Source organism: Panulirus ornatus, chromosome 14 (assembly GCF_036320965.1).
Source record: "Panulirus ornatus isolate Po-2019 chromosome 14, ASM3632096v1, whole genome shotgun sequence".
Lineage (NCBI taxonomy): Eukaryota > Metazoa > Arthropoda > Malacostraca > Decapoda > Palinuridae > Panulirus > Panulirus ornatus.
Window position 1 is genome coordinate 13250809 of NC_092237.1, and position 23992 is coordinate 13274800.

The 23992-nt window shown below is 44.8% G+C and overlaps 1 protein-coding gene across 12 annotated transcripts in view; it reads right to left on the bottom strand.

Moving 5' to 3' along the window:
• Positions 1–23992, bottom strand: part of LOC139753326 (uncharacterized) — a 769854-nt gene that overhangs the window by 21438 nt on the left and 724424 nt on the right. For all 12 annotated transcript variants that reach the window (XM_071669662.1, XM_071669661.1, XM_071669660.1 and 9 more), the window contains one exon: positions 20978–21146. In XM_071669662.1, the coding sequence (XP_071525763.1) occupies positions 20978–21146 (169 nt within the window). The remainder of the gene's footprint in view (positions 1–20977; positions 21147–23992) is intronic.

Below are 23992 nucleotides of genomic sequence, written 5' to 3' on the forward strand. Positions count from 1 at the left end.
GGGAGATGGAGACTTCCTTGGAGTGAGAAGCTCTTTGTTAAGACGGTACTCCCGATGATACAGTCTCGATAAAGGTGATTTTTCACTCGCAGTGTAACTTCGGACAGGCGAAGTCCGGTATACATACATACATATATATTTTACCTAAGGAATCCAATTGCCCTCAGACCGTTGGGTGAGGAACGTCCTTCCACTTCACGCTTTGAATGTATCTAAAAATTTATTAGACTGATATATATATATATATCTTTTCTTTCTTTCAAACTATTCGCCATTTCCCGCGTTAGCGAGGTAGCGTTAAGAACAGAGAACTGGGCCTTTGAGGGAATATCCTCACCCTTCTCTGTTCCTTCTTTTGGAAAATTAAAAAAAAAAATAATCAGAGGGGAGGATTTCCAGCCCCCGCTCCCTCCCCTGTTAGTCGCCTTCTACGACACGCAGGGAATACGTGGGAAGTATTCTTTCTCCCCTATCCCCAGGGATATATATATATATATATATATATATATATATATATATATATATATATATATATATATATATATATATATATATATAAAGAAACGGAACAAAGGTTTCATTCTTATATATTTTTCCCCACGATCATATTTCAAGTTTTCGAGAAAGAGTTGGATATTTATATTAGCTCAATTAACTGCTGCCTGGAGCGGGTCATTTCTCTTTCAGGAAGTCAGATTTCGTTGGATCTTTCTCCTCCTCTCATCACAGACCTTTTCCTCCGCCTCCTCTGACATTTCAAATGGATATATTGCCAATACATTTTTCTTTTCCCCCAACCCAAACACACACACACACGGTAAAGGAAAGGGCCAAGTAGCCATAGTCATATAGGCATGTCCATTACGTGGGTATATTCATACGGATAGACGGATAGAGGTTAGTGAATCGGACAGATAATATTAACAGTGGTTGTGATAAAGAGGTTATCTCAGTGAGAGAGAGATAGACAGGGTCTCGCTCATAGGGACAGGTAAAAGACTGTAGGGGTGGACAGATAAGACAGATAAGGGTCATACCACAAAGAGGGAGAGAAGGGGCATAAAATAATTGAAGGAATGTATACTATAGGGTTAAGACAGAAGTGGAATAAGCAGTATTCGAGAGATTATCATAAAGAACAGAGTTATCACAGAGCGTGGATTGGTTGTGTCGTAAATTACGGTTGGTTGAAAATATAGTTCAAATTAAAGGGATGTTAAAACAGTACATTTTCAAAAAAAGAAAAAAAGAATTATCTTACTAAATATGATGATGATGAACATCACACTAATTGAAACTATCAAGAGGTTCATAATTACAGGGGATCATTACGGAAATCATCTGTTGCTCTCTTTTCTAAACTGTAATCAGGAGGCCTTTAATAAGCCATTAGGCATATCTACGTATACAATTTTTTTTTTCTTATTCCGGGGATATTGAAGGTTTAATCATGGGTGGCGAAAAATCCCAGACAACTGGGATAATGGCATTATAGTGATACAAGGTCGTAATTATGCCCGATCAAGTACTCACGACTCATGAGCACGATATATATATATATATATATATATATGTATATATATATATATATATATATATATATATATATATATAATTATTTTTTTTTTTATTATACTTTGTCGCTGTCTCCCGCGTTTGCGAGGTAGCGCAAGGAAACAGACGAAAGAAATGGCCCAACCCCCCCCCCCCCCATACACATGTATATACATACGTCCACACACGCAAATATACATACCTACACAGCTTTCCATGGTTTACCCCAGACGCTTCACATGCCTTGATTCAATCCACTGACAGCACGTCAACCCCGGTATACCACATCGCTCCAATTCACTCTATTCCTTGCCCTCCTTTCACCCTCCTGCATGTTCAGGCCCCGATCACACAAAATCTTTTTCACTCCATCTTTCCACCTCCAATTTGGTCTCCCTCTTCTCCTCGTTCCCTCCACCTCCGACACATATATCCTCTTGGTCAATCTTTCCTCACTCATCCTCTCCATGTGCCCAAACCACTTCAAAACACCCTCTTCTGCTCTCTCAACCACGCTCTTTTTATTTCCACACATCTCTCTTACCCTTACGTTACTCACTCGATCAAACCACCTCACACCACACATTGTCCTCAAACATCTCATATATATATATATATATATATATATATATATATATATATATATATATATATATTGGAAAGGATCATAATTTTGTTTTGGACAATCACATGTTTACCAAATGGCGTCCTAGCTTCGTCTCTATATCAACTGACTGTTATATTTCTCTCATGTGTCTCCCCTGATGATGTGATTATTACACGAAAGTGCACTTGGGAACTTTTCGTGTTTCATTTTCCCCGTGGACTCATAGGAATATATATATATATATATATATATATATATATATATATATATATATATGTATAATATAATACACGAATTCGATCACACGACCCTTGAGCACGACGGTACGAACCACGAACACGATCATACGACCCTTGCGCACGACGGTACGACCCACGAACACGATCATACGACTCTTGAGCACGACGGTACAACCCTTGGGTATCATGACTTTAAGATAACCACCCTTTTAAGGGTCAGGACAAAGACATATGGATTATCCTACCCACAGGTCGTACCTTCGTGCTCAGGGTACGTACTGTCATGCTTGAGGGGTCGTACCGTCTTGCCTTGACGGGGTCGTACCGTCGTGCTTGACGGGGTCGTACCGTCGTGCTTGACGGGGTCGTGCCATCGTGCTTCAAGGGGTAGTACCGTCGTGTTTGAGGGGGTCGTACCGTCGTGCTTCAAGGGGGTCGTACCGTCGTGTTTGAGGTTGTACCGTCGTGCTTGATGGGGTCGTACCATCGTGCTTCAAGGGGTCATACCGTCGTGTTTGAGGGGGTCGTACCGTCGTGTTTGAGGGGGTCGTACCGTCGTGTTTGAGGGGGTCGTACCGTCGTGTTTGAGAGGGTCGTACCGTCGTGCTCATCATACAAGAAGAGTAAACGTCTGTTTAACTCCCAGATTATTAATGTACATCCTCTTGGAAAGGAAAGTAAAAATAACCCTATTTTTTTTAAAACGTTTCCCCTGTTTAACCAGCTATCAAAAACCACTTTAAGAGCAAAAAACAAGTATTTTTTTTTCTCTTTCCTGAAGAGAATTTTGCTTTCGTTGAAAACGCAGGTAAAAGAAGCATTATTTCAATACATCCTGAAAAGTCAATCGGTTAAAAAAAAAAAAAATGGGATGACTTTTTTTTTTCATTTACAATTTGTCAGAAATCCTTCGACCGTCACAAAGTCTTGCGTAAATGGCCACTGGTTGTGGATGTCGTTGTGTTGGTCGTGATGCTACTGTTGCTGTGGCGTGAGGGGCGTTCTGTGGTGGGCATGGTTGCTGCGGCGTGAGGGGCGTTCTGTGGTGAGCATGGTTGCTGCTGTTGCTGTGGCGTGAGGGGCGTTCTGTGGTGAGCATGGTTGCTGTGGCGTGAGGGGCGTTCTGTGGTGAGCATGGTTGCTGTGGCGTGAGGGGCGTTCTGTGGTGAGCATGGTTGCTGCTGTTGCTGTGGCGTGGGGGGGGCGTCCTGTGGTGAGCATGGTTGCTGTGGCGTGAGGGGCGTTCTGTGGTGAGCATGGTTGCTGCTGTTGCTGTGGCGTGGGGGGACGTCCTGCGGTGGCCACTGTTAGTGCTAGCTACAGTGAGGATCCTCCTGTGGTAGGTGTGGCTGGTGCTGCAGTGAGGATCCTCCTGTGGTAGGTGTGGCTCCTGGTAGTGCTGCAGTGAGATTCGTCCTGTGGTAGGTGTGGCTGGTGCTGCAGTGAGATTCGTCCTGTGGTAGGTGTGGCTGGTGCTGCAGTGAGATTCGTCCTGTGGTAGGTGTGGCTGGTGCTGCAGTGAGATTCGTCCTGTGGTAGGTGTGGCTGGTGCTGCAGTGAGAGTCGTCCTGTGGTAGATGGGGTTGTGCTGCAGTGAGATTCGTCCTGTGGTAGATGGGGTTGTGCTGTTGCTCCTTATTCTCTTTTCTTCCTCTTCACACTATCAGCAATTTCTCTTGTACGTTCCTCACTCCAACACCGCCGTTTCTTTCGCTTCTTCCATACTCCTTTCTAAATCTTTATTTCCTCCTTTCTTCCCCCTTGAGTTTCTTCACTTCTCTTGCTTCCTTCCTTGAAAAATAACCATTTTTCTTTTTAGACTTCCATGGCTTTATCAATCTCGGATTTCAGAGTCTTCCCACTCTTTTAAAAAAAAAATCTGGTTATCTCTCATTTTCTTTTCAAGTCCATTTTTTTTTTTTTTTCCAGGAGACCAACTTCTTGGTCTCTGGAATCTTTATCTTAACCTATGTTTCCTCAAAGCTCGGTTTTCCTGAGGTTCGATTTTCCTTAAAGGACCACATTTTCCTCAGGTTCCATTCTTCCTTAGATCCCATTATCATTATCATTATCGTTATTATCATTTTTTTGTAGGACGTACCCTAATTATTACCACTAATTCACACTTAACAGTTAAGTCATCCTAGTTTCGCACTTTTTCCAGTCTCATTCCAGTAGCACTTCACAATGCCCTAGTCGAATTTAGCACGTCACAATCCGTTCGTCTTGTCTAGAATCTGGATTCAACAGCCCCACCTCCCCCAAACCCTCACCTTCTCTCCTCTCCCCTCACAACCCCTCTTCTCTCCTCTCCCCTCACAACCCCTCTTCTCTCCTCTCCCCTCACAACCCCTCTTCTCTCCTCACCACCTCTCTCTTTTCTTTTTTTTTGGGGGGCGGCAGTTTAATGACGTTTCACAATTTCATTTCTGACTGTTACATACTTTCACAGCCCAGATCTGGTCCCACACATATTTTACAGTCGAACGCGCTTTGTTCCGCACTGCAGGACGGGTGCTGATTAGCTCAAGGTGGAAAACAGCAGTCACTCCCAAATCGGATTTGACACCACTTTTGCAAAGTCAGGCGGGAGAACCAAATTAGAATTTCAACTTTAATCTCCCGCCGTGTGAGTGTGTGTGGCGCTGGCTGGTCAGGGAACGGTTGCTGGGGTAAGTGGAAGTGTGTGTGTGTGTGTGTGAGAGAGAGAGAGAGAGAGAGAGAGAGAGAGAGAGAGAGAGAGAGAGAGAGAGAGAGAGAGAGAGAGAGAGAGTAAACATCTCCATTACTTATTTCGCGCACTAAACGAGGCAAGATATGAAAGGCTGCCCGTGACTAATTAGCTGTCATACGAACGCATAAAAAGCTTTCATTTTTAGCCACACAGCCTTGCACTCTGACCCACAGCTTAGTGCACTAACCCACAAGAACTCTATATCTTAACCCGCACCTGAACATACCATCACCTAAGCCCTATACCTTACCCAACAGCTTTGTATATATCATCCCCGAACCCTATATCTAACTCACAGCTTTATATATTAATACTAGAGCCCTATATCTTAATCCAAAGTTTCATATATCACCCACTGAGGCCTATATCTTACCTCACAGCTTCATATATCACCCACTGAGCCCTGTATCTTACCTCACAGCTTCATATATTAACTCCTAAACCCTGTATCTTATCCCACAGCTTTACATATCAATCCTTGAACCTTAACACACAGCTTTATATATAACCCTCAGCCCTATATATCAACCCATAGCTTTATATATCAACTCTAAGCCCTATATTCTCACCCACAGCTTTTACAACCCACAGCACTAATCATCACCTTCAACCCCTGTTTATATAAAACCCACAGCTGTGTCTATCACCCCCCGTCTAACGTCGAAGAGCTGCCTTTCTTATAAAATCGTCGAAGACTCCTGGGAACTCATTTGGTTATCATATCTTCCCCTGAAGGATACCTTAGCTATCCTTCACTATCCCCTTCACTATCCTGTCCCCATCTGTGCATACCAAGGATGTGGGAGACTAATACTGTCCTCCAGCAGGTAACCTTGTTATAGCCCGTCAGGTCTGTTGTTGTCGGGGCTTTCCCATGTCCAGACTCACCTCACACGAGGTGCTCCCACGCAAGAGTGTTCCTCTCATGACCTGTCCTCTCCCAAGCTCTCCCACCTCATGACATGTCCTCATACAAGTTCTTCCTTCATGAGCTGTCCTCGCCTTAGCTCTCCCACCTCATGACATGGCCTCATCCAAGTTCTTCCTTCATGAGCTGTCCTCTCCCAAGCTCTCCCACCTCATGACATGTCCTCATCCAAGTTCTTCCTTCATGAGCTGTCCTCACCTTACTCTCCCACCTCATGACATGTCCTCATCCAGGCTCTTTCTTCAAGAGCTGTCCTCAACCAAATTCTAACCTCATGACCTGACCTCACCCAAATTCTCCTTTCATGACTCTCTCGACCCAAGATCTTCACGCAGCTATCCCAGATACCAAACTAGTTTGACTCTTGCCTTCTTCCAGGCCCTTCCAACACGAAACTCTCTCCCCACACGTACCCCGGCAGCCTCTCCTCATACCTGGAGGTAGTCAACCATACTATACCCACCTTTATTACTCTTCACGAGACGTATCCTACTACCATCCCCTCCCTCTCTTTTTTTTTTTTTCTGGAGGCTCGCTCGTACGAGCCTTTGGCTGACCCGCTGCCCCCATTGTGCCGAAGGCATTTTCCAGCTCTTCGTCGACGGTTCGCGCCAAGTTTTCTCTTTTTTTTCTCTCTCTCTCTCTGCCCGTTCTCCAAACACCTTTTCAACGGCCATTTACACCAGGCACACAAGAAACCCCGCCTTACACCCAGCAAGTCTTTCGGAGAATTCAACTTTTCTTCCTCACGTACTCTCAAAACTCCCCCCCCCCCCCATCTCTTCGGTAGAAATATTTTTCCCTCCATTTGTACAAGGGCTTCAGAGACGCCCTGAGCTAATTCTTCTTTGTTGCCGTTTTCTTTGATCTTCTCCCGCAGAGAGTGACATATTTGCCTTCTCCGCCAAATCTTTGTCAATTTCTTCGGCTTCCGTGGTGGAATGAACTCCAGCTCCTCAGGATACGTCAGCTATTTTCTTGCCCCCTTCCCCCCCCCCCCCCCACTTGACAGATCATAGATTCCCTTTAAAGTTTCCTTGCTTGATGTATCATCTCCGGGGTGTATGTACCTCAACTTTCATTTTTTTCCATCTTCATAAAGACTTTGGGAAAAGTTAATTATATCATATTCAGCTGCGAATAATCAATGGCCTCTATGCAGTTCAAATGGAATAATTACACTATTTCATTATTAGCTTATCCCAAGTGCACTTTCGTGTAATGATCACATCGTCAGCTGATATACAAGGAAGAGATGTAGCTAAGATGCCATTGATAATCAAGCGTTACCGGATGATCCAGTAACACTTGTTTAGAATTAGAGAACGGATGAATGCCAAATGAGGACTTCTCTTCGTCTGTTTTTGGCGCTACCATGCTGACGCGAGAAACGAGAAACACGTATGAACATATACTTGTGTGTGTGTGTGTGTGTGTGTATGTGTGTGTGTGTGTTTGTTCATTCCTTGGAAATCATCTCCCTTTTACACGTCCGCATGAAATCAAAGTTATCAGCAGTTTTGGCATTATTCTGCTTCTGTTCTGTGGGCGTTTTTTTTTTTTTCTTTCCCCAGCTCACGATAATCTCTCGCCCTTACAGGCGCGCGCAAGCACGCCCACGACCTACAGAAGAGAGACTGACAGTCAGTCAGAATAGTAACAGACCAGCGTCCATAGGATGAACCAACTTGACGACACGGAAAGAAAAAAACACGAATAACAACGAAATAGTAGTAATGCAGTGTAGCACAGAAAACCTAGTCAAAAACATGCTAAAATCTAGTCAAGAACATGCTAAAATACAACAGAGTGTTCTGTTCAAGAAAAGAATGACTTTTGCCTCTACATTCTTCATCGTGTTAGAATGTTTCCCTTTACATGACGTCGATATACACAGAACAAGGGAAGAAGTGGAAAAGCTCATAGAGAAAGTATAGAAGACTAATAACACTCGAGGACGGAAAGAGAAGAAGAGAGACTTTCCCCTCGCAAGTGCAATACAGCTTCTCCAATGCACTTATACACACACACACCTTCGCATACCATGCCTACAGTGACCCTGGGCTTCGAAATCAAAGAACACGTTTCTTAATGCCTTACGCTTCTATCTACACACACACAAAAAAAAGAGTAAGCATCAGGTGTGATTCAAACACAAACATGTGAATAAAAATGGACCAGCAGTGCGAAAATAACGTCTCGTGAACGCTATTAACTGGATTAGTTTCAAAGGGGAAATACTTTTCTGTTATCAAATAAGAGAATAAAAAAAAGTTTTACTGTCAGTTCCTTCACGAGTCAAAATACATTTAATCACACCTGGAGTGACATGAGGGAGAGAGAGAGAGAGAGAGAGAGAGAGAGAGAGAGAGAGAGAGAGAGAGAGAGAGAGAGAGAGAGAGAGAGAGAGAAGGTAAAAAGTGTCCAGATCAGTTTAACTTCACTTCTGATTCCAGCAACGTAATACTTCACTTTTAAAGAGTGCAATTCAACCTCCTTCAAAAAAAAAAAAAAAAAAAAAAAAAAAAAAAATTGAAGACATGTTGTAAAAGGATCTAATCTCATAGTCTTACCGACAGTCGTCCCCCCAAAAAAATGTAGATCTTCAGCCTTATATTCACTAACGTATCTGCTACACACACACACACACACACGAGACTCTTTTTCGTTAAGAGACAAAAGAATTTTCCCCTCCGTTCCTATGGCACACTGGGCGGCGACGACGGGGGGGGCCGGCCTTGGAAGACATCGTGTCTATAACAGATAACGTCGACCACTCTGCTCTCTGATTAATTTCTCTGGGTTCCGATTAGGGTCTTAACTTTTCCCTCCAGTGCCTTCCCTCCGCGGGAGTCAACAACGGCAGCAGCTACGAGGTCAATAACGCCATGAGGCTACGAAGACTCTGATCCTAAGCCATGTACAATCTAAGCTTATGTCTAGGCTACGTAGTAGTCTCTAACTCAAAGGTGTCTATATATATATATACCATGGCTTATATGGCTCTCCCAAGATACCAATGGCTCAGGTGGCTTTCCAAGCTATAAAAAGCTATAGATTAGATGGCTCTCCAAGCTATAAAAAGCTGTAGATTAGACGGCTTTCCAAGCTATAAAAAGCTATAGATTAGATGGCTCTCCAAGCTATAAAAAGCTATAGATTAGATGGCTTTCCAAGCTATAAAAAGCTGTAGATTAGACGGCTTTCCAAGCTATAAAAAGCTATAGATTAGATGGCTTTCCAAGCTATAAAAAGCTATAGATTAGATGGCTTTCCAAGCTATAAAAAGCTATAGATTAGATAGCTTTCCAAGCTATAAAAAGCTATAGATTAGATGGCTTTCCAAGCTATAAAAAGCTATAGATTAGATGGCTTTCCAAGCTGCTAGGCTATGAACCACAGATACCAAAACTATCTTAGCTGAGTTTGAAGACATTACGCTAAAGCTTATCTGGCTGGGATGATGTCTTAAGCTATGGTTTGGTCAGCTTCCTGTGACATAGCTGAATTACCTACCTACAATGGGAACTGTTTACTTTTTCGTAATTATCTTAATAACCTTTAAATTTAGTTTGACTGGCTATGTAGTTATTATTACCGTGGGTCGCCCTCGCTTACGTACGCACAGGTGGATGTTAAGTAGATGTTCCTTGTCTCTATCTATTTCATTAAACCTTGGATGCAATACGCTTCTCGGTAAAGGTCAGACAGACATTGACTTAAAAGGTAACTGTCCGAGAGTCGATCCCACACTGTAAACCATCAACCATCCATCTCTTGGCTGCCACCGAGCGAGCCTGACAAATCAGAGAAGAGCGATAGAAAGAAAAGCTAGACTGACAATCATAGAAAAGCGATAGAAAAAAATCAAACAAACCAACAACTAGATTCTATAACTGACATATACTTTCACACTATTTTCTATACCACGTAATTCTACGAAGAGCCTCACGCACCCGGGGAACATGGGGGTACGACGCGTTCCTGCCCCGCCTCAAGAGTCGTAGGAGACTGATCTTCAGCATCGACCCTCGAGCACGACATGATCCTCCCGTGCCTCGAGCACGACCTTGCGACCCAGTGGATATGATGGCCAGGCCTTTGACCTGACCCTCAAGGAAGGATACGATTCTCCTCAGGAGGTTCTAAGTGTTAACGTACCGCAAGAATAAACGAGACCAACGATTGACAGTTTCGTTAACCACAAACTTCTGCTCAGAATAAGAATGCTATAAACACACACACACACACACACACACACACACACACACACACACATAAGTATATATATATATATATATATATATATATATATATATATATATATATATATATATATATATATATATAGACCAACCCATAAGGGAGGATGAACAGCTTGGGAGACTGCGTTGACTTTATCAGAACATCTACGTTTGCGAGTCTCAAGTGAATCGCTCTTCCTTCATCCGCCAAGGCAATGGTATGATTCTAACCGTGAGCTCTGAACACTACTGTATGTGTGTGTCTGGGGCACCTGCCTCCCTCACTCACCGCTTAACGCCGCCGGCCAAAGTCTTCTTCTCCAGAGCGTTAGAGGCGAGAACGGCGAATTACGCTTAATGAAACACATCGTGGTTTTTACTGGCCTTTTGGAACGAGGTCAGAATATATATATATAGAGAGAGAGAGGAAGGAAAACTTACAAAGGACGGAAGGGACAGAGAGAGAGAGAGAGAGAGAGAGAGAGAGAGAGAGAGAGAGAGAGAGAGAGAGAGAGAGAGAGAGAGAGAGATTGCGCCTCTCTCTCTCTCTCTCTCTCTCTCTCTCTCTCTCTCTCTCTCTCTCTCTCTCTCTCTCTCTCTCTCTCTCTCTCAGCGAGGAATTAATGGATGTGGTTGACAGCTAAGAAATTCAATGCCTAATGTGGCTTTGTCAATGGATGCTTCGTTCGGTCGCCCTGAGTGCAGTCGTTCTCTGGACACTGGACTCACACGTACGTGTGTGTGTGTGTGGTGTTCCGTTTCTTCAGGCGCGTTGCCAAGCACTTCAGCGTCAGAGCGACCGTTCTATACAATATCTTCCGACACATTCTCTTCCCCACAGGAATCTAAGAGTGTGAAATTAGGATACTTGATATTCATAAGACTAAAAGCGCCCCGTGATAACCGCTCTCACAGCCTAGTGAGGTATCTTCTGGGGCTGGTGCCCCACTCTCACTACAACTCTCACCGCTCTCTCTCTCTCTCTCTCTCTCTCTCTCTCTCTCTCTCTCTCTCTCTCTCTCTCTCTCTCCTCCCCCCCGCCCCTTTCTCCTTTTGACCTTCCTGGTTGTAAACTGTTCTCCCGTTTTTAGCTTCCCTCTCTCCCCACTCCAAGCGTGAACTGTGAACATATTCTCTCTCTCTCTCTCTCTCTCTCTCTCTCTCTCTCTCTCTCTCTCTCTCTCTCTCTCTCTCTCTCTCTCTCTCTCTCTCTCTCTCCGTCTCCAACTTCACATTACAGATCTCGCTACACCGTTAACGGGTTCATACAACAGTTCACAATAGCCGTCCCCCGGCGATCATAAACTCATTAACTCTCCCAAAGCACCCGGAGTAGGTGGAGGAAGAAGAGGAAGAAGAAGAAGAAGAAAAAGAAGAAGAAGAAGAAGAAGAAGAAGAAGAAGAAGAAGAAGAAGAAGAGAGAGGAGGAGGAGGAGAAAAAGAGGAGGTATTGGAGGTGGAGGAGATGGAAGTGGAAGAATAGGAGAAGCGGAAGGGAAGCCACCTCTCACCTCGTCCGGTCAACAGTTTAGCAACACACAAGCCACACTCCTCACTCCTCCTCCTCCACACACCACCTGACGCACACGACTCGGGAAGTTCCACACTCTCCTCGAGTCGCTCTCGCCCATTCCCTCCTACACGATTCATGAACCAGAGAGGAAGAGCGTGAGAAATGCCCCAGGTAATCAGTCATGCACATTACTAGTTTGAACTATAATTGCGACAACACTGAGAAATACAGCCAAGAGGATATTACTCTCCGTAATGGATAAGCTGAAGTTCCAGGGTACGTACGACGACGACCCTCTGGTCGTACTGGCGCCTTGACCTGACCTCTGGAGGGGTCCAGGGTACGTGCGACGACTATCGGGTCGTACTGGCGTCTTGGACCTGACCTCTGGAGGGATCCAGGGTACGTACGACGACGACTCTCGGGTCGTACTGGCGCCTTGACCTGACCTCTGGAGAGTCCAGGGTACGTACGACGACTCTCGGGTCATACTGGCGCCTTGGACCTGACCTCTGGAGGGGTCCAGGGTACGTGCGACGACTATCGGGTCGTACTGGCGTCTTGGACCTGACCTCTGAAGGGTTCCAGGGTACGACGACTCTCGGGTCGTACTGGCGCCTTGACCTGACCTCTGGAGGGGTCCAGGGTACGTGCGACGACTATCGGGTCGTACTGGCGTCTTGGACCTGACCTCTGGAGGGATCCAGGGTACGTACGACGACGACTCTCGGGTCGTACTGGCGTCTTGGACCTGACCTCTGGAGGGTCCAGGGTACGTACGACGACGACTCTCGGGTCGTACTGGCGCCTTGACCTGACCTCTGGAGGGGTCCAGGGTACGTATGACGACTCTCGGGTCGTACTAGCGCCTTGACCTGACCTCTGGAGGGGTCCAGGGTACGTACGACGACTCTCGGGTCGTACTAGCGCCTTGACCTGACCTCTGAAGGGTTCCAGGGTACGACGACTCTCGGGTCGTTATGGCTCTTAACCTGACCTATGAAGGGTCAGGTTAAAGGTCATCATATCCATAGTTCGGGAGAGTCGTACTCAGAGGTCGTACAGCGTTGCTGTAGGATCGTACCCGTCTTACTCAAGGATCGTAAAGCCGTGCTTAAGGATCGTATCCCAGCGATCAAGGATCGTATCCCAGTGATCAAGGATCGTATCCCAGTGATCGAGGATCGTATCCCAGTGATCGAGGATTGTATCCCAGTGTTCAAGGATCGTATCCCAGTGATCAAGGACCGTATCCCAGTGATCAAGGATCGTATCCCAGTGATCAAGGACTGTATCCCAGTGGTCAAGGATCGTATCCCAGCGATCAAGGACCGTATCCCAATGATAAAGGACCGTATCCCAGTGTTCAAGGATCGTATCCCAGTGTTCAAGGACCGTATCCCAGTGATCAAGGATCGTATCCCAGTGATCAAGGATCGTATCCCAGTGATCAAGGATCGTATCCCAATGATCAAGGACCGTATCCCAGTGATCAAGGACCGTATCCCAGTGATCAAAGATCGTATCCCAGTGATCAAGGATCGTATCCCAATGATCAAGGACCGTATCCCAGTGATCAAGGATCGTATCCCAATGATCAAGGATCGTATCCCAGTGATCAAGGACCGTATCCCAGTGATCAAAGATCGTATCCCAGTGATCAAGGACCGTATCCCAGTGATCAAGGATCGTATCCCAGTGATCAAGGACCGTATCCCAGCGATCAAGGATCGTATCCCAATGATAAAGGACCGTATCCCAGTGATCAAGGACCGTATCCCAGCGATCAAGGATCGTATCCCAGTGATCAAGGATCGTATCCCAGTGATCAAGGACCGTATCCCAGTGATCAAGGACCGTATCCCAGTGATCAAGGACCGTATCCCAGTGATCAAGGACCGTATCCCAGTGATCAAGGATCGTATCCCAGTGTTCAAGGACCGTATCCCAGTGATCAAGGATCGTATCCCAGTGATCAAGGATCGAACATCCATATATCACATAAAACATTATCATGTGTTGGAGGAAGTGTGATGTGGTCTATAAGGCGCGTCATCATGGTGTGGTGGTGTTCGTGATGGTGATGATGATGATGATGATGATGATGATGATGATGATGATGATGATGGAGACAGAGTGTTGTTTGGTAACAGGCCTATGCGCTTGTCACGGCTCACTATTCGTCTCCAACCCCTCTCTCTCTCTCTTTCTATCTCTCTGATCTGGTCTAGGGGAGGCTGTCTCTTATCTCCATCAGCCCCAGTCACACGCTGGCTGCTGGCTTTCAGTTTGACACACACGTACAATCTCATACACATACACACACACCACTTGACACCACTGAAGACATACGACTTATCTCTCTACGGTGGGCGCTACGCGGCAGTCCTGTCTTATTTGGTTAAATTTCGTCGTAAGCACTCGTAAATGAATACTGTCTGTCTGTCTGCCTGTATCTCTCTCTCTCTCCCTCTCCTCCTCATGAACCCTACCTTTCTCGCTCTCGCTCAACCATAATCCAATAACCATCTCATTCTCAACTCTTTTTCTCACAACAGTCAGTGCACCATTTAACTCTCTCTCTCTCTCCCCCACGCCTTTACACTCTCACTCGTTAATGTATTCTGTCCCCTCCCACTCTGTCTTCCTTCCCTCTCATTCGTCATTGCACCCTTTAATTATCACCTTCTTCGTCTCCATTAACCTTTCACTCATTTATGCACCCTTGGCTAGTACACTCTCCCTTGTCCCTTTAACTCTTAATTCCGCCCTCCCCCTTTACACTCTTACTCATTTGGGCATCATTTAACTCTCCCTCCCTCCACTCACTCACTCTCTCTCTTTCCCGCCCCCTTCCCTCCCTAACTGCTCCTCCTCTCCCTTCATGAATTTATTATGATATATCTCTTCCATCCGCGTTTTCCATCACAGACACCCCTTGCTCTACTACCCTTACCAATTTTTAAATGTCCTATATTTTCTCCCCTTATATCACTCTCTGTTAAAGTCTTTTATCACAATTCCTCCTTTTTATATCTTCTACGTCTTTATTTCTCTTGACTATCTGTGCCCGCCTTCCGGTTTACGTCTTTCCATACGATCCTTAATCCATCAGATTCTCTAAAGTCATATAGCGTAAATGAGAAGACCTTTGATTGGAACATTCCAATGCTCATACCGGCTCAAGAAGAAGACGAAGAAGAAGAAGAAGAAGAAGAAGAAGAAGAAGAAGAAGAAGAAGAATGAGGAGAAGAAGAAGAAGAAGAAGAAGAAGAAGAAGAAGAAGAAGAAGAAGGAGGAGGAAGAGAAGAGGAAGAAGTAGAAGAAGAAGCAGCAGCAGCAGCAGCAGCAGGAGGGGGAAAAAAAATAACACAACACTGCACCTCCTTGCTTCGTCCATTTCTTTTCTCGAGGGAAAAAATTAAACCACTTTTCTAACAAGTATATTGCCGCTACACTATTTACCATGACGTAAAAGTCCACATATTGCAGCCTTATGGCCGACTCGGACCTCCAATTTCTGCACAAATTTTTTTTGGGGGGAAGGAGGAAGCTTAATTTCGCTTTTTCTCTGACGCAAACCTTCGGATACCAAGCTCATGAGCGTTTAGGCCTGAAAATATCATAAGCTTTTTATTATCTCTTTTTTTTCTATCCTCATCCTAAACTCCTGTTCTTAAGGAATACACGCTGTCGGAGAGAGAGAGAGAGAGAGAGAGAGAGAGAGAGAGAGAGAGAGAGAGCAAATGGCTTGTTAACGAAGTCATCCGCTGGAGGACTCTTTCTTCATTCCCTCTCGTTAATGTTAATCTGGCGCGACTGGATGTGATCATCGAGTCTCTTCTCTGTCGCCATCGCCCGGAGTGTTCCACTGCCTTGTGGCAGGTGAGTGGTAGGAAGGACGCGTTTTTTCCCCCCCCCTGTAGCCCCTCAGAGACACTGGTCTGTATTCCCGTGAACTTCGAAGAGTGTGATACGCGCCTCGTCGTCATCAAACTTCTGGGGTATTTTAAAGTTAGAACAACCACCCCCTTGAGCACGACGGTACGACCCTTGAACACGACGGTACGACCTTTGAGAACGATAGTACGACCTTTTGAGCACGACGGTACGACCTTGAGCACGACAATACGACCATTGAGCACGACGGTACGACCCTTGAGCACGACGGTGCGACCCTTGAACACGACGGTACGACTCTTGAACACGACGGTACGACTCTTGAGCACGACGGTACGACTTTAAGGACGACGGTACGACCCTTGAACACGACGGTACGACCTTATGACCTTGAGCACGACGGTACAACCCTTGAGCACGACAGTACGACCTTAAGCACGACAGTACGACCTTGATCACGAAGGTATGACCTTGAGCACGACGGTATGACCTTAAGCATGAGTGTACGACCTTAAGCATGAGTGTACGACCTTAAGCATGAGTGTATGACCTTAAGCTTAAGCACGAAGGTGAAATCCATAAGTATTGTGGGTCTACCACTTGACCCTCAAGGTCAAGGATAAGAGGCTAGGTCATTGGACCCAAAGGTCGTACTCAAGGATCGTACCACTGCGTCCAGGAGGTCTGAAGACCTCAGCCACTACGAAGCCTCCACCTCTGTACAGCCAGTCGTATATGCGTTCTTGTTGCCTTCTCTCGATCTCATTCGGTCCTATTTTGGTTCTTTTGATAACCTAAGGGATTTCAACTCTTTGCCCGCAGGCTTATAGTCTGCGGGCTTATCAATGATTAAAGCGAGGACGAATTTAGTTCTTTCTGGTGCATTGTCGTAGCAATTCCATGCTGTGCTGTTCTCATTTCTAAAGGTGTCTTGTTTGCTTTCGACTAGCGACTATGACTGGTGTCGCAATCTACTAAATTCATTCCTGATGATAAATCCAAGGTGTATTCCTTCAAGAAAACTCGACGTAAATTCGTCCATACGTCCTGTATCTGAGTGCATGATGAAGGCCAAGGTTCTTTCTGCTCGTCGTAATGAAGGGGGGGGGGGGGGGGGGGGGTTCCATTTATCTTTCGATGGTCTTTCTTCCTTTACCCATTCTCTGCCTCCTGTGTATTTGTGAAACTCTTCCGGGTTTCTTTAAACGTTTATTTTTCTTTTTTTTGTCTTTGATTTTCCCGTACTGTGAATTGCCCAGCATTAATTTCTATCAGAGGAGAAATACTTGACGAAAATCTAAATATAGGAAGTGGTCATTAATTCCAATTTTCATCTTACTGTACTAGTCACAGCAGAGCAGGTTAAAACCAGCCCTTAATCTTGGCCATTTCAGATGAGAGGAAAAATAAGAAATACAAGGTAAAAAGAACAGAGCCTAATTACAGCTCTTTAGGTTTTTGAAGACCTGACCCTCAAAGCTGGAAAAAAAAAAATGAATAGAAAAGACCGAATGATGGAGGAGGAAGATTTCACAGCTTTGTCTTTTGAGGAAAGAAAGGATTAACAGTACGTAAGTGAATGACCTGCACACAAGATACTCCGGGAGCAGCAGTCAGCCATGGTGACTGGAACAAGGGGCAGAGTGCAGACAGCTCTCGAGAGAGAGGTGGCCGAAGTAACCAACACCCGTGGAATAGAGGACAGCAGCAACATCACAGCAGAATGGAATGGGTCTGGGTAAAGAAAGGTGGAGCTAAGTGAAGGAAGATCTTCCCTCCCTCAGAGGTGTAAGCAGTACTCCATATTGAAGGAACAGATCTTCAGAGATGTTTTGATAATTACGGCACCTGTGGTGTGATTGGTTGGTTGTTCGGGCTTCTGGTTTATCAACTGCCGGGGTCATTAAGGCTGTCAAGATTGTACATCTACATCTACCACCTCTGGCAAGATTCTACATCTACATCTACAATCTCTGGCAATGCGTGTGACCCATAATGACATCTAAACAACACCGCTAACTTTTTGCACAGTAGATTTTGTGGTGGTTATCATGCCCGACATGTTAAGTTACGGTAGGGTTGAATTATGGTGTTCTGAGATCTGTTAGTGGGTAATTAGGTCATATTCAGAAAGAGATACAAGTAGAAAATGTTCAATTTCCATTCCGATCTGCTGCACATGTTCAAATATGTTTAGTGCGGGGAAGACGAGTATTAGTGTGTGGAGAGGGGACCGAGTGAGTGGAAGTATTTAGAGTGGATTCGGTTAGAGGTCTGGAGAAAGAAAATGATTAATTGCGGGTAGAAAGAGGGCTGGTGATACAAGACTGTTGACGAGACAAAGAGAGAAAAGTCACTCTGGTAGCGACTACCGCAATGGGCAAAGTAGAAATGGGAAGGAAGCAGAGATACCCACAGGCATTGTTAGGGACTGACTCACTCTAGGCATTCAACCCAGGTGTTCACATCCTTCCCTCGGCGTTCGTCCATAAACGCGTACCTGGCCAAGGAATCTGCTTGTGCCATTTTAGGATATGGTGGAAGCTTAAGGTAGGGTTGCTGAAATGCCTTGTGCTAGGGGCTACATCCATATCTGGCGTTGGAGGAAAGCGTCTACAAGCAGTAAGGTGGGAAGAGTGTGAGTCGTTCCACATGAAGGCAGCTCTGTACCAAGTGTGTGTGTCACGGAAACATGGCTCATTAATCTGTTTATGGTTGGGGTGGTGAGGCGCGGGTCCTTTTCTGCACGTCTGGGTTGGGGATTAAGAGGTTACACAGAAGCTGTACGCGGATGACATGACTGCAGCGGCAGACTCAAGTGAGAAAGTTCAGGAGTTGTTGGTGTCTGAGTCGGGAAGAGCATGAGGAAGAAGTAGACAGTTTATGCGAACGAATGTAAGATGGTTATGAACTCTCACATGGGCACACACAAAATAGTTGCAGTGGTATTCTGAATGGAGAGAGCCTAGAAGTAGACATGGCTACGGGTGAAACTAAGGGAGATGAAGTGAATCACTAGGTGAGTGACGGAGGAAAACGACCTGGGGCCGTTGAAGAGTGTGTGAGGGCACAGAAATGGTTTGGACAAGCGAAGAGGACGAGTGATGAGACCGAAAAAATGTGTCAGAAGTAAAGGAACAAATGGGGAGGGAGAGACCGAAAAGAAGATGGAATTATGGATTGAAAAAGGCTTTGAGTTACAAGAGCCTGACCATTGAGAAAGGTGAGAAACATGTATGGGATAGAGTGATTTGGTGCGATTTGGTATACAGGGGGCGACGCGCAGGCAATGGTTTGAACCAAGGTATAAGAAGTGTACAGGGGAAAACCACAGAAAGGTCTTTGGGGCTTGGCTGTGCTCAAGTGGCTCTGCTTTAGCTACAGTAAACATGACAGCTGGAGAGTGTACGTTATCTCGTTACGCGGGAAACTGCGAACGTATATATATATATATATATATATATATATATATATATATATATATATATATATATATATATATATATATATATATATATAGTTTCATGGATTTAATGCTCACCAAAGTACTCTATCTTCAGCCCCTCCTCTTCATGTCGTACTAACTTTTCCTGGTTTTCAGGTCATCAAAAATAAATTTCCTATTTCTTCCCCGTGATTCTTGCTCTTATATCTTCCCCCTGCCACATCCTTCAGCAGACTTCCTCCCTGTAATATATATATATATATCTATATATATATATATATATATATATATATATATATATATATATATATATATATATATATAATATCCAGGTCTTCTGTCTTCACCAAATAAACTTTCGATAAACTCCATTCTTCCGTTTTGTCTAATGTTGCAGACAACATTCCATTATTCTTGTCCAGTTCTACACATCACATTTTTCTTCCATTGGTTCTTTGGTTATGCTTACAAGTTACTTTTCTTCACCATACAGTACCCTGCCCCGTGTCAAGGTCTTTAATCTCCAGTGTTTCAGCTTCAGGTTAAGCTTTTCTTCAGGTCTTGAAAGCTGCTCCGCCTACAGCAGTTAACATAACTCACTACCTTCTTGTTTGTGCGCTCGCCTCGGCAAGAAATAACACTTCGTGAATACTCGACGTGTTTTACTTCTTTTGTTTACAGTGCGTATCATTACGGCTCCTCGCTCTCTCCTTGCATTCTCATCAACATTCATTCTGGGGCACATTTCCTCTCCTCTCATTCTGAGAGCACTTGCTAGCCCAGATAAACTTAACTACCAGCCACTGGAGACCTTCGTCTGATCTGCTGAGAGACGGCATTTGTCCTCACGAAGGCAAGCCTAAGCTTTCTGACGATGTTCCTTCAACTTTCATTTCTTCGTCCAGGTCTGGCAAGTAGCCTCTCCCACCGCTGTCTCTTTATGGACGTTGAACAATACCAGCTGGGATTGGGGTGGACAGATCCATCTGACTACCCTTACCCACTACCCAAGACTTCGATTCCTCAACAGCGTCGTAAAAGTGTATCAGTCTGATCGAAGATGTTGAAGCTCAAACAACCTTTCTGGTCTCTCCAGTCAAGGTTATTTTTAGACATTCCTCACAGCTTATCCCACTGGGCACTGACGATTAAAGCCTTCTCCACGTTCAAGAAAGTGCACATACTATATCCATCTCAAAATCATTATCTATCATCTATTCCCTCATCATTCTTATGGGAGGGACTGTGTTTCCCCCCTTGTTCTGAATCCTGACCCAAAACCAAACTGATCTTTACCGAAGTATTGCTCTGCTCATCCATCTCTTTCGTCAGCAGTGTTAGCGATATAACAGATTTCAGTCAAGACCTCAGCAGCTTCTTCCCCTCTTGACCCAACACACCACAACAGGAGAGTACAGCCCAATACTGACCTAAGCACTGTGCTCCTGACCTGGGTACTGACCTATGCAATAAGCAACTAACCCGTGTGTCGACCCTATTATTCCATCGCTGACCAAGGCACCACACTGTAGACCGTGGTAATGACCTAGGTATTTCATGACCGACCTTGACAGTGACCTAGACATTCCCTTCCTGACGTACGTATTGACCTAGGTACTCCATTACTGACCTAGGTATTGACCTAGGACCGTAATTACTGACCTAGGTATTGACCAAGGACTTCCATTATTTATCTAGGTATTGACCTAGGTACTCCACTACCAAACTAGGTATTGACCAACGTACTCTACCATTACTGACCGAGGCGTTGACCTAGGACCTCCATCACTGAGCTAGGCATTCAGTCACTGACCTTGGCACTGGGCTGCTGACGTTGTGGTAGAGCTTCCCGGTGCGGGCTTCGTAGATCTGGAGGCGATACGTCTGGGGCATCGAAGTCGGGTTTCCAGGCTGGCAGCTGACCCTCAGTACCTCACGACCCGCACCAGTGAGGCTGCAGTTGACAGGTGCCGACGGAGGCGCTGCAGGAGGAGCAAGAGGAGGAACCAGTTAGTGAGGGTGTTCAATTGGGGGTGTAGAAGTAATGGTGAGTATGAGGGCAAGGAGATAATTTGGTGATAATAGTGAGGCAGGTGTAATGGGGATAATTTGGATGTAACCTGGGTGACAGCTGGCGACAATACGATGACCAAGATAAGGACAATGATGATAATAATGACAACGATGATGTGAGGGCATAGGATAACTGATGATAAATGGGGAGATATGATGGCAACGGTGATCAACTCAACGCTCGGGGTGATGGCCATGATAAGAGTTGACCATTAAAGATAAGGGTGATAATGGTGACATTTGGGGGTGGAGTGTGATCATACGTAATGATGGTAGTGATCACACGAGAGCGACAGATGGTAGGACTGACGCTGAACAAGATAACATATGGTAATACTGCTAATGATAACACAACGTATCATCGAAATAACTTAAGAATAATCATGTGTGGTGGCGATAATCTCATAATCAGTGAGAGGGGAAGAAACAAGTGATAATGAAAATAAGATAACAGCGCCTGATCATTATTTATTCAAGAATGGCAACGATCACAGAATGATAACAAATGATAATGATAAGTGATGGTGATCATGGCATTACGATGAAGACACCAACTATAGTGAAAGACGATGGTAATACAGACGTAGGTGATCAAGATAACAGCCATGAGGATGAGGAAGATAACACAGATGGATGTACTTAATGATAACACCGTAAAAAATAGTAGTAAATGACATTCAAGATAACAGTTTCGAAAATGGCACATAGGAATACAAAGGAATTCAAATGCCAATAGGCCTGGGTCCTTTCGAGAGTGTTTGCCTTAGTGGGAGATGTCAGAAATTCACAGACTACTGTTGTAAAAGGTGAAAGGCATATATATATATATATATATATATATATATATATATATATATATATATATATATATATACATGGATGGATTGAATCAGGGCATGTGAAGCGTCTGGGGTAAACCATGGAAAGTTCTGTGGGGCCTGGATGTGGAAAGGGAGCTGTGGTTTCGGGCATTATTGCATGACAGCATATATATATATATATATATATATATATATATATATATATATATATATATATATATATATATATATATCAACTGACTTATATTTCTCTCGTGTTTCCCCTGATGTGATTAATACACGAAAGTGCACTTGGGAACTTATCGTGTTTCATTTTCCCCGTGGACTCATAGGAATATATATATATATATAAACACGCAAACTTTTTATACATCTAAAGAGAAATGTTTGCCGTGGACTTCAATCGAAATATTTGTCATTTCTCATCTTAATCGTACCCACGTTACTGCTTTCAACCACTCTATTTCGTACGTTACCTCAATCGTGGCAAAACGTATGATCAGACGAATTCAAGCCTTAAGTAGCTGCTTTGGTCGAGACGTGTCAAGATCTGTACTTATCGATATCCAAATTCATTTGCCGCCCGTGAGACCAGTACATCAGCTTGTGTATGTCAGCTCACAGCTGTAAACCTTCATTTTCTGTAGAACCTTTACATAGCTTTGTATCGTCTTCGATTTTGGGGCACTTTACAACGTCGTCCATTATCATTGGGTATCTTGTCAACTGAGGTACATGGGAAGGACAGATAACAAGAAGATCTGACGGTCTCTGACGAGGCTATGATGTACCAAGGTCCTACTGTCGGTAAACAGACGTAGACAGGATAGTAAAGCAGGAAGCACCTCCCTACCCACCACTCCGTCCCACAAATCAGTCGAATAGCAAGAAAAAATACCACGTAGTGTGAGGATAGTGTACTGATATAAAGATCTTAAGTAAAAAAAAAAAAATATAGGAAAACAATTCTACAGTTTCACTTAAGCCCTCCCCTCCTTAGATGCTCCCCAACTCAACCTCTCTCGTAAAATACCATTTCACTCTCTCTCTCCTCTCTCTCTCTCTCCCTCTCTCTCTCTCTCTCTCTCTCTCTCTCTCTCTCTCTCTCTCTCTCTCTCTCTCTCTCTCTCTTCTCTCTCTCAAACACTGCCCCCTACTCAAACTCCCCAAACACTGCCCCTTTCATACTCTCTCTCCTCTTCAAACACTTTGTCCTCAAACTCTGCCTCTCATACACCGTCCCAATCGAATACTCCCTTTTCTCTCCCCTTCATAAACACTGCCCTAGTCTGGTTCTCTCCTCCCCGAACAACAATCCTCTTAAACTTTCGTATACTAACACTGCCCCACTCAAGCTCTCTCTCTCTCTCTCTCTCTCTCTCTCTCTCTCTCTCTCTCTCTCTCTCTCTCTCTCTCTCTCTCTCTCCTCCACAAACACAACCCCACTCAAATTATCTCTTATCCAACCACTTCCCCACTCAAGCTGTCTCTTACTTAAATACTCTTCCATTCAAACTCTCTCCAACTCAAAAACTTCCTTACTCAAACTTTCCCTCAATCAAACTCTCACTTTCTCCCACTTTTTCTCCCCCTCCCCCACCCCACCTCTTCCTCTCTTCTGCTGGAGGTGTGCTTCAACATATCTCGTGGAACACGCCAAAATCACTGCCTCCATCAGTCTCTCGAGCCTGGGTCCTGACACTGATGCTAGGCAAACAGTTTCGCCACCATCCCTCACCACCAAACTCTCCACCTCTCACCGGCATCACCTCGCCACCATAACAGCTGGCGGCATCTTCCGCCCATATCTCACTGGGTGATGAGACAAGAAGGATGGTGAAAGAAGGCAAGGACTCGATGGATGGAAGGAAGGAAGGAAGGAAGGGATGCGAGTAACGAGGATATGGTGTGGACGGAGGAGGGATGGGAGGCTG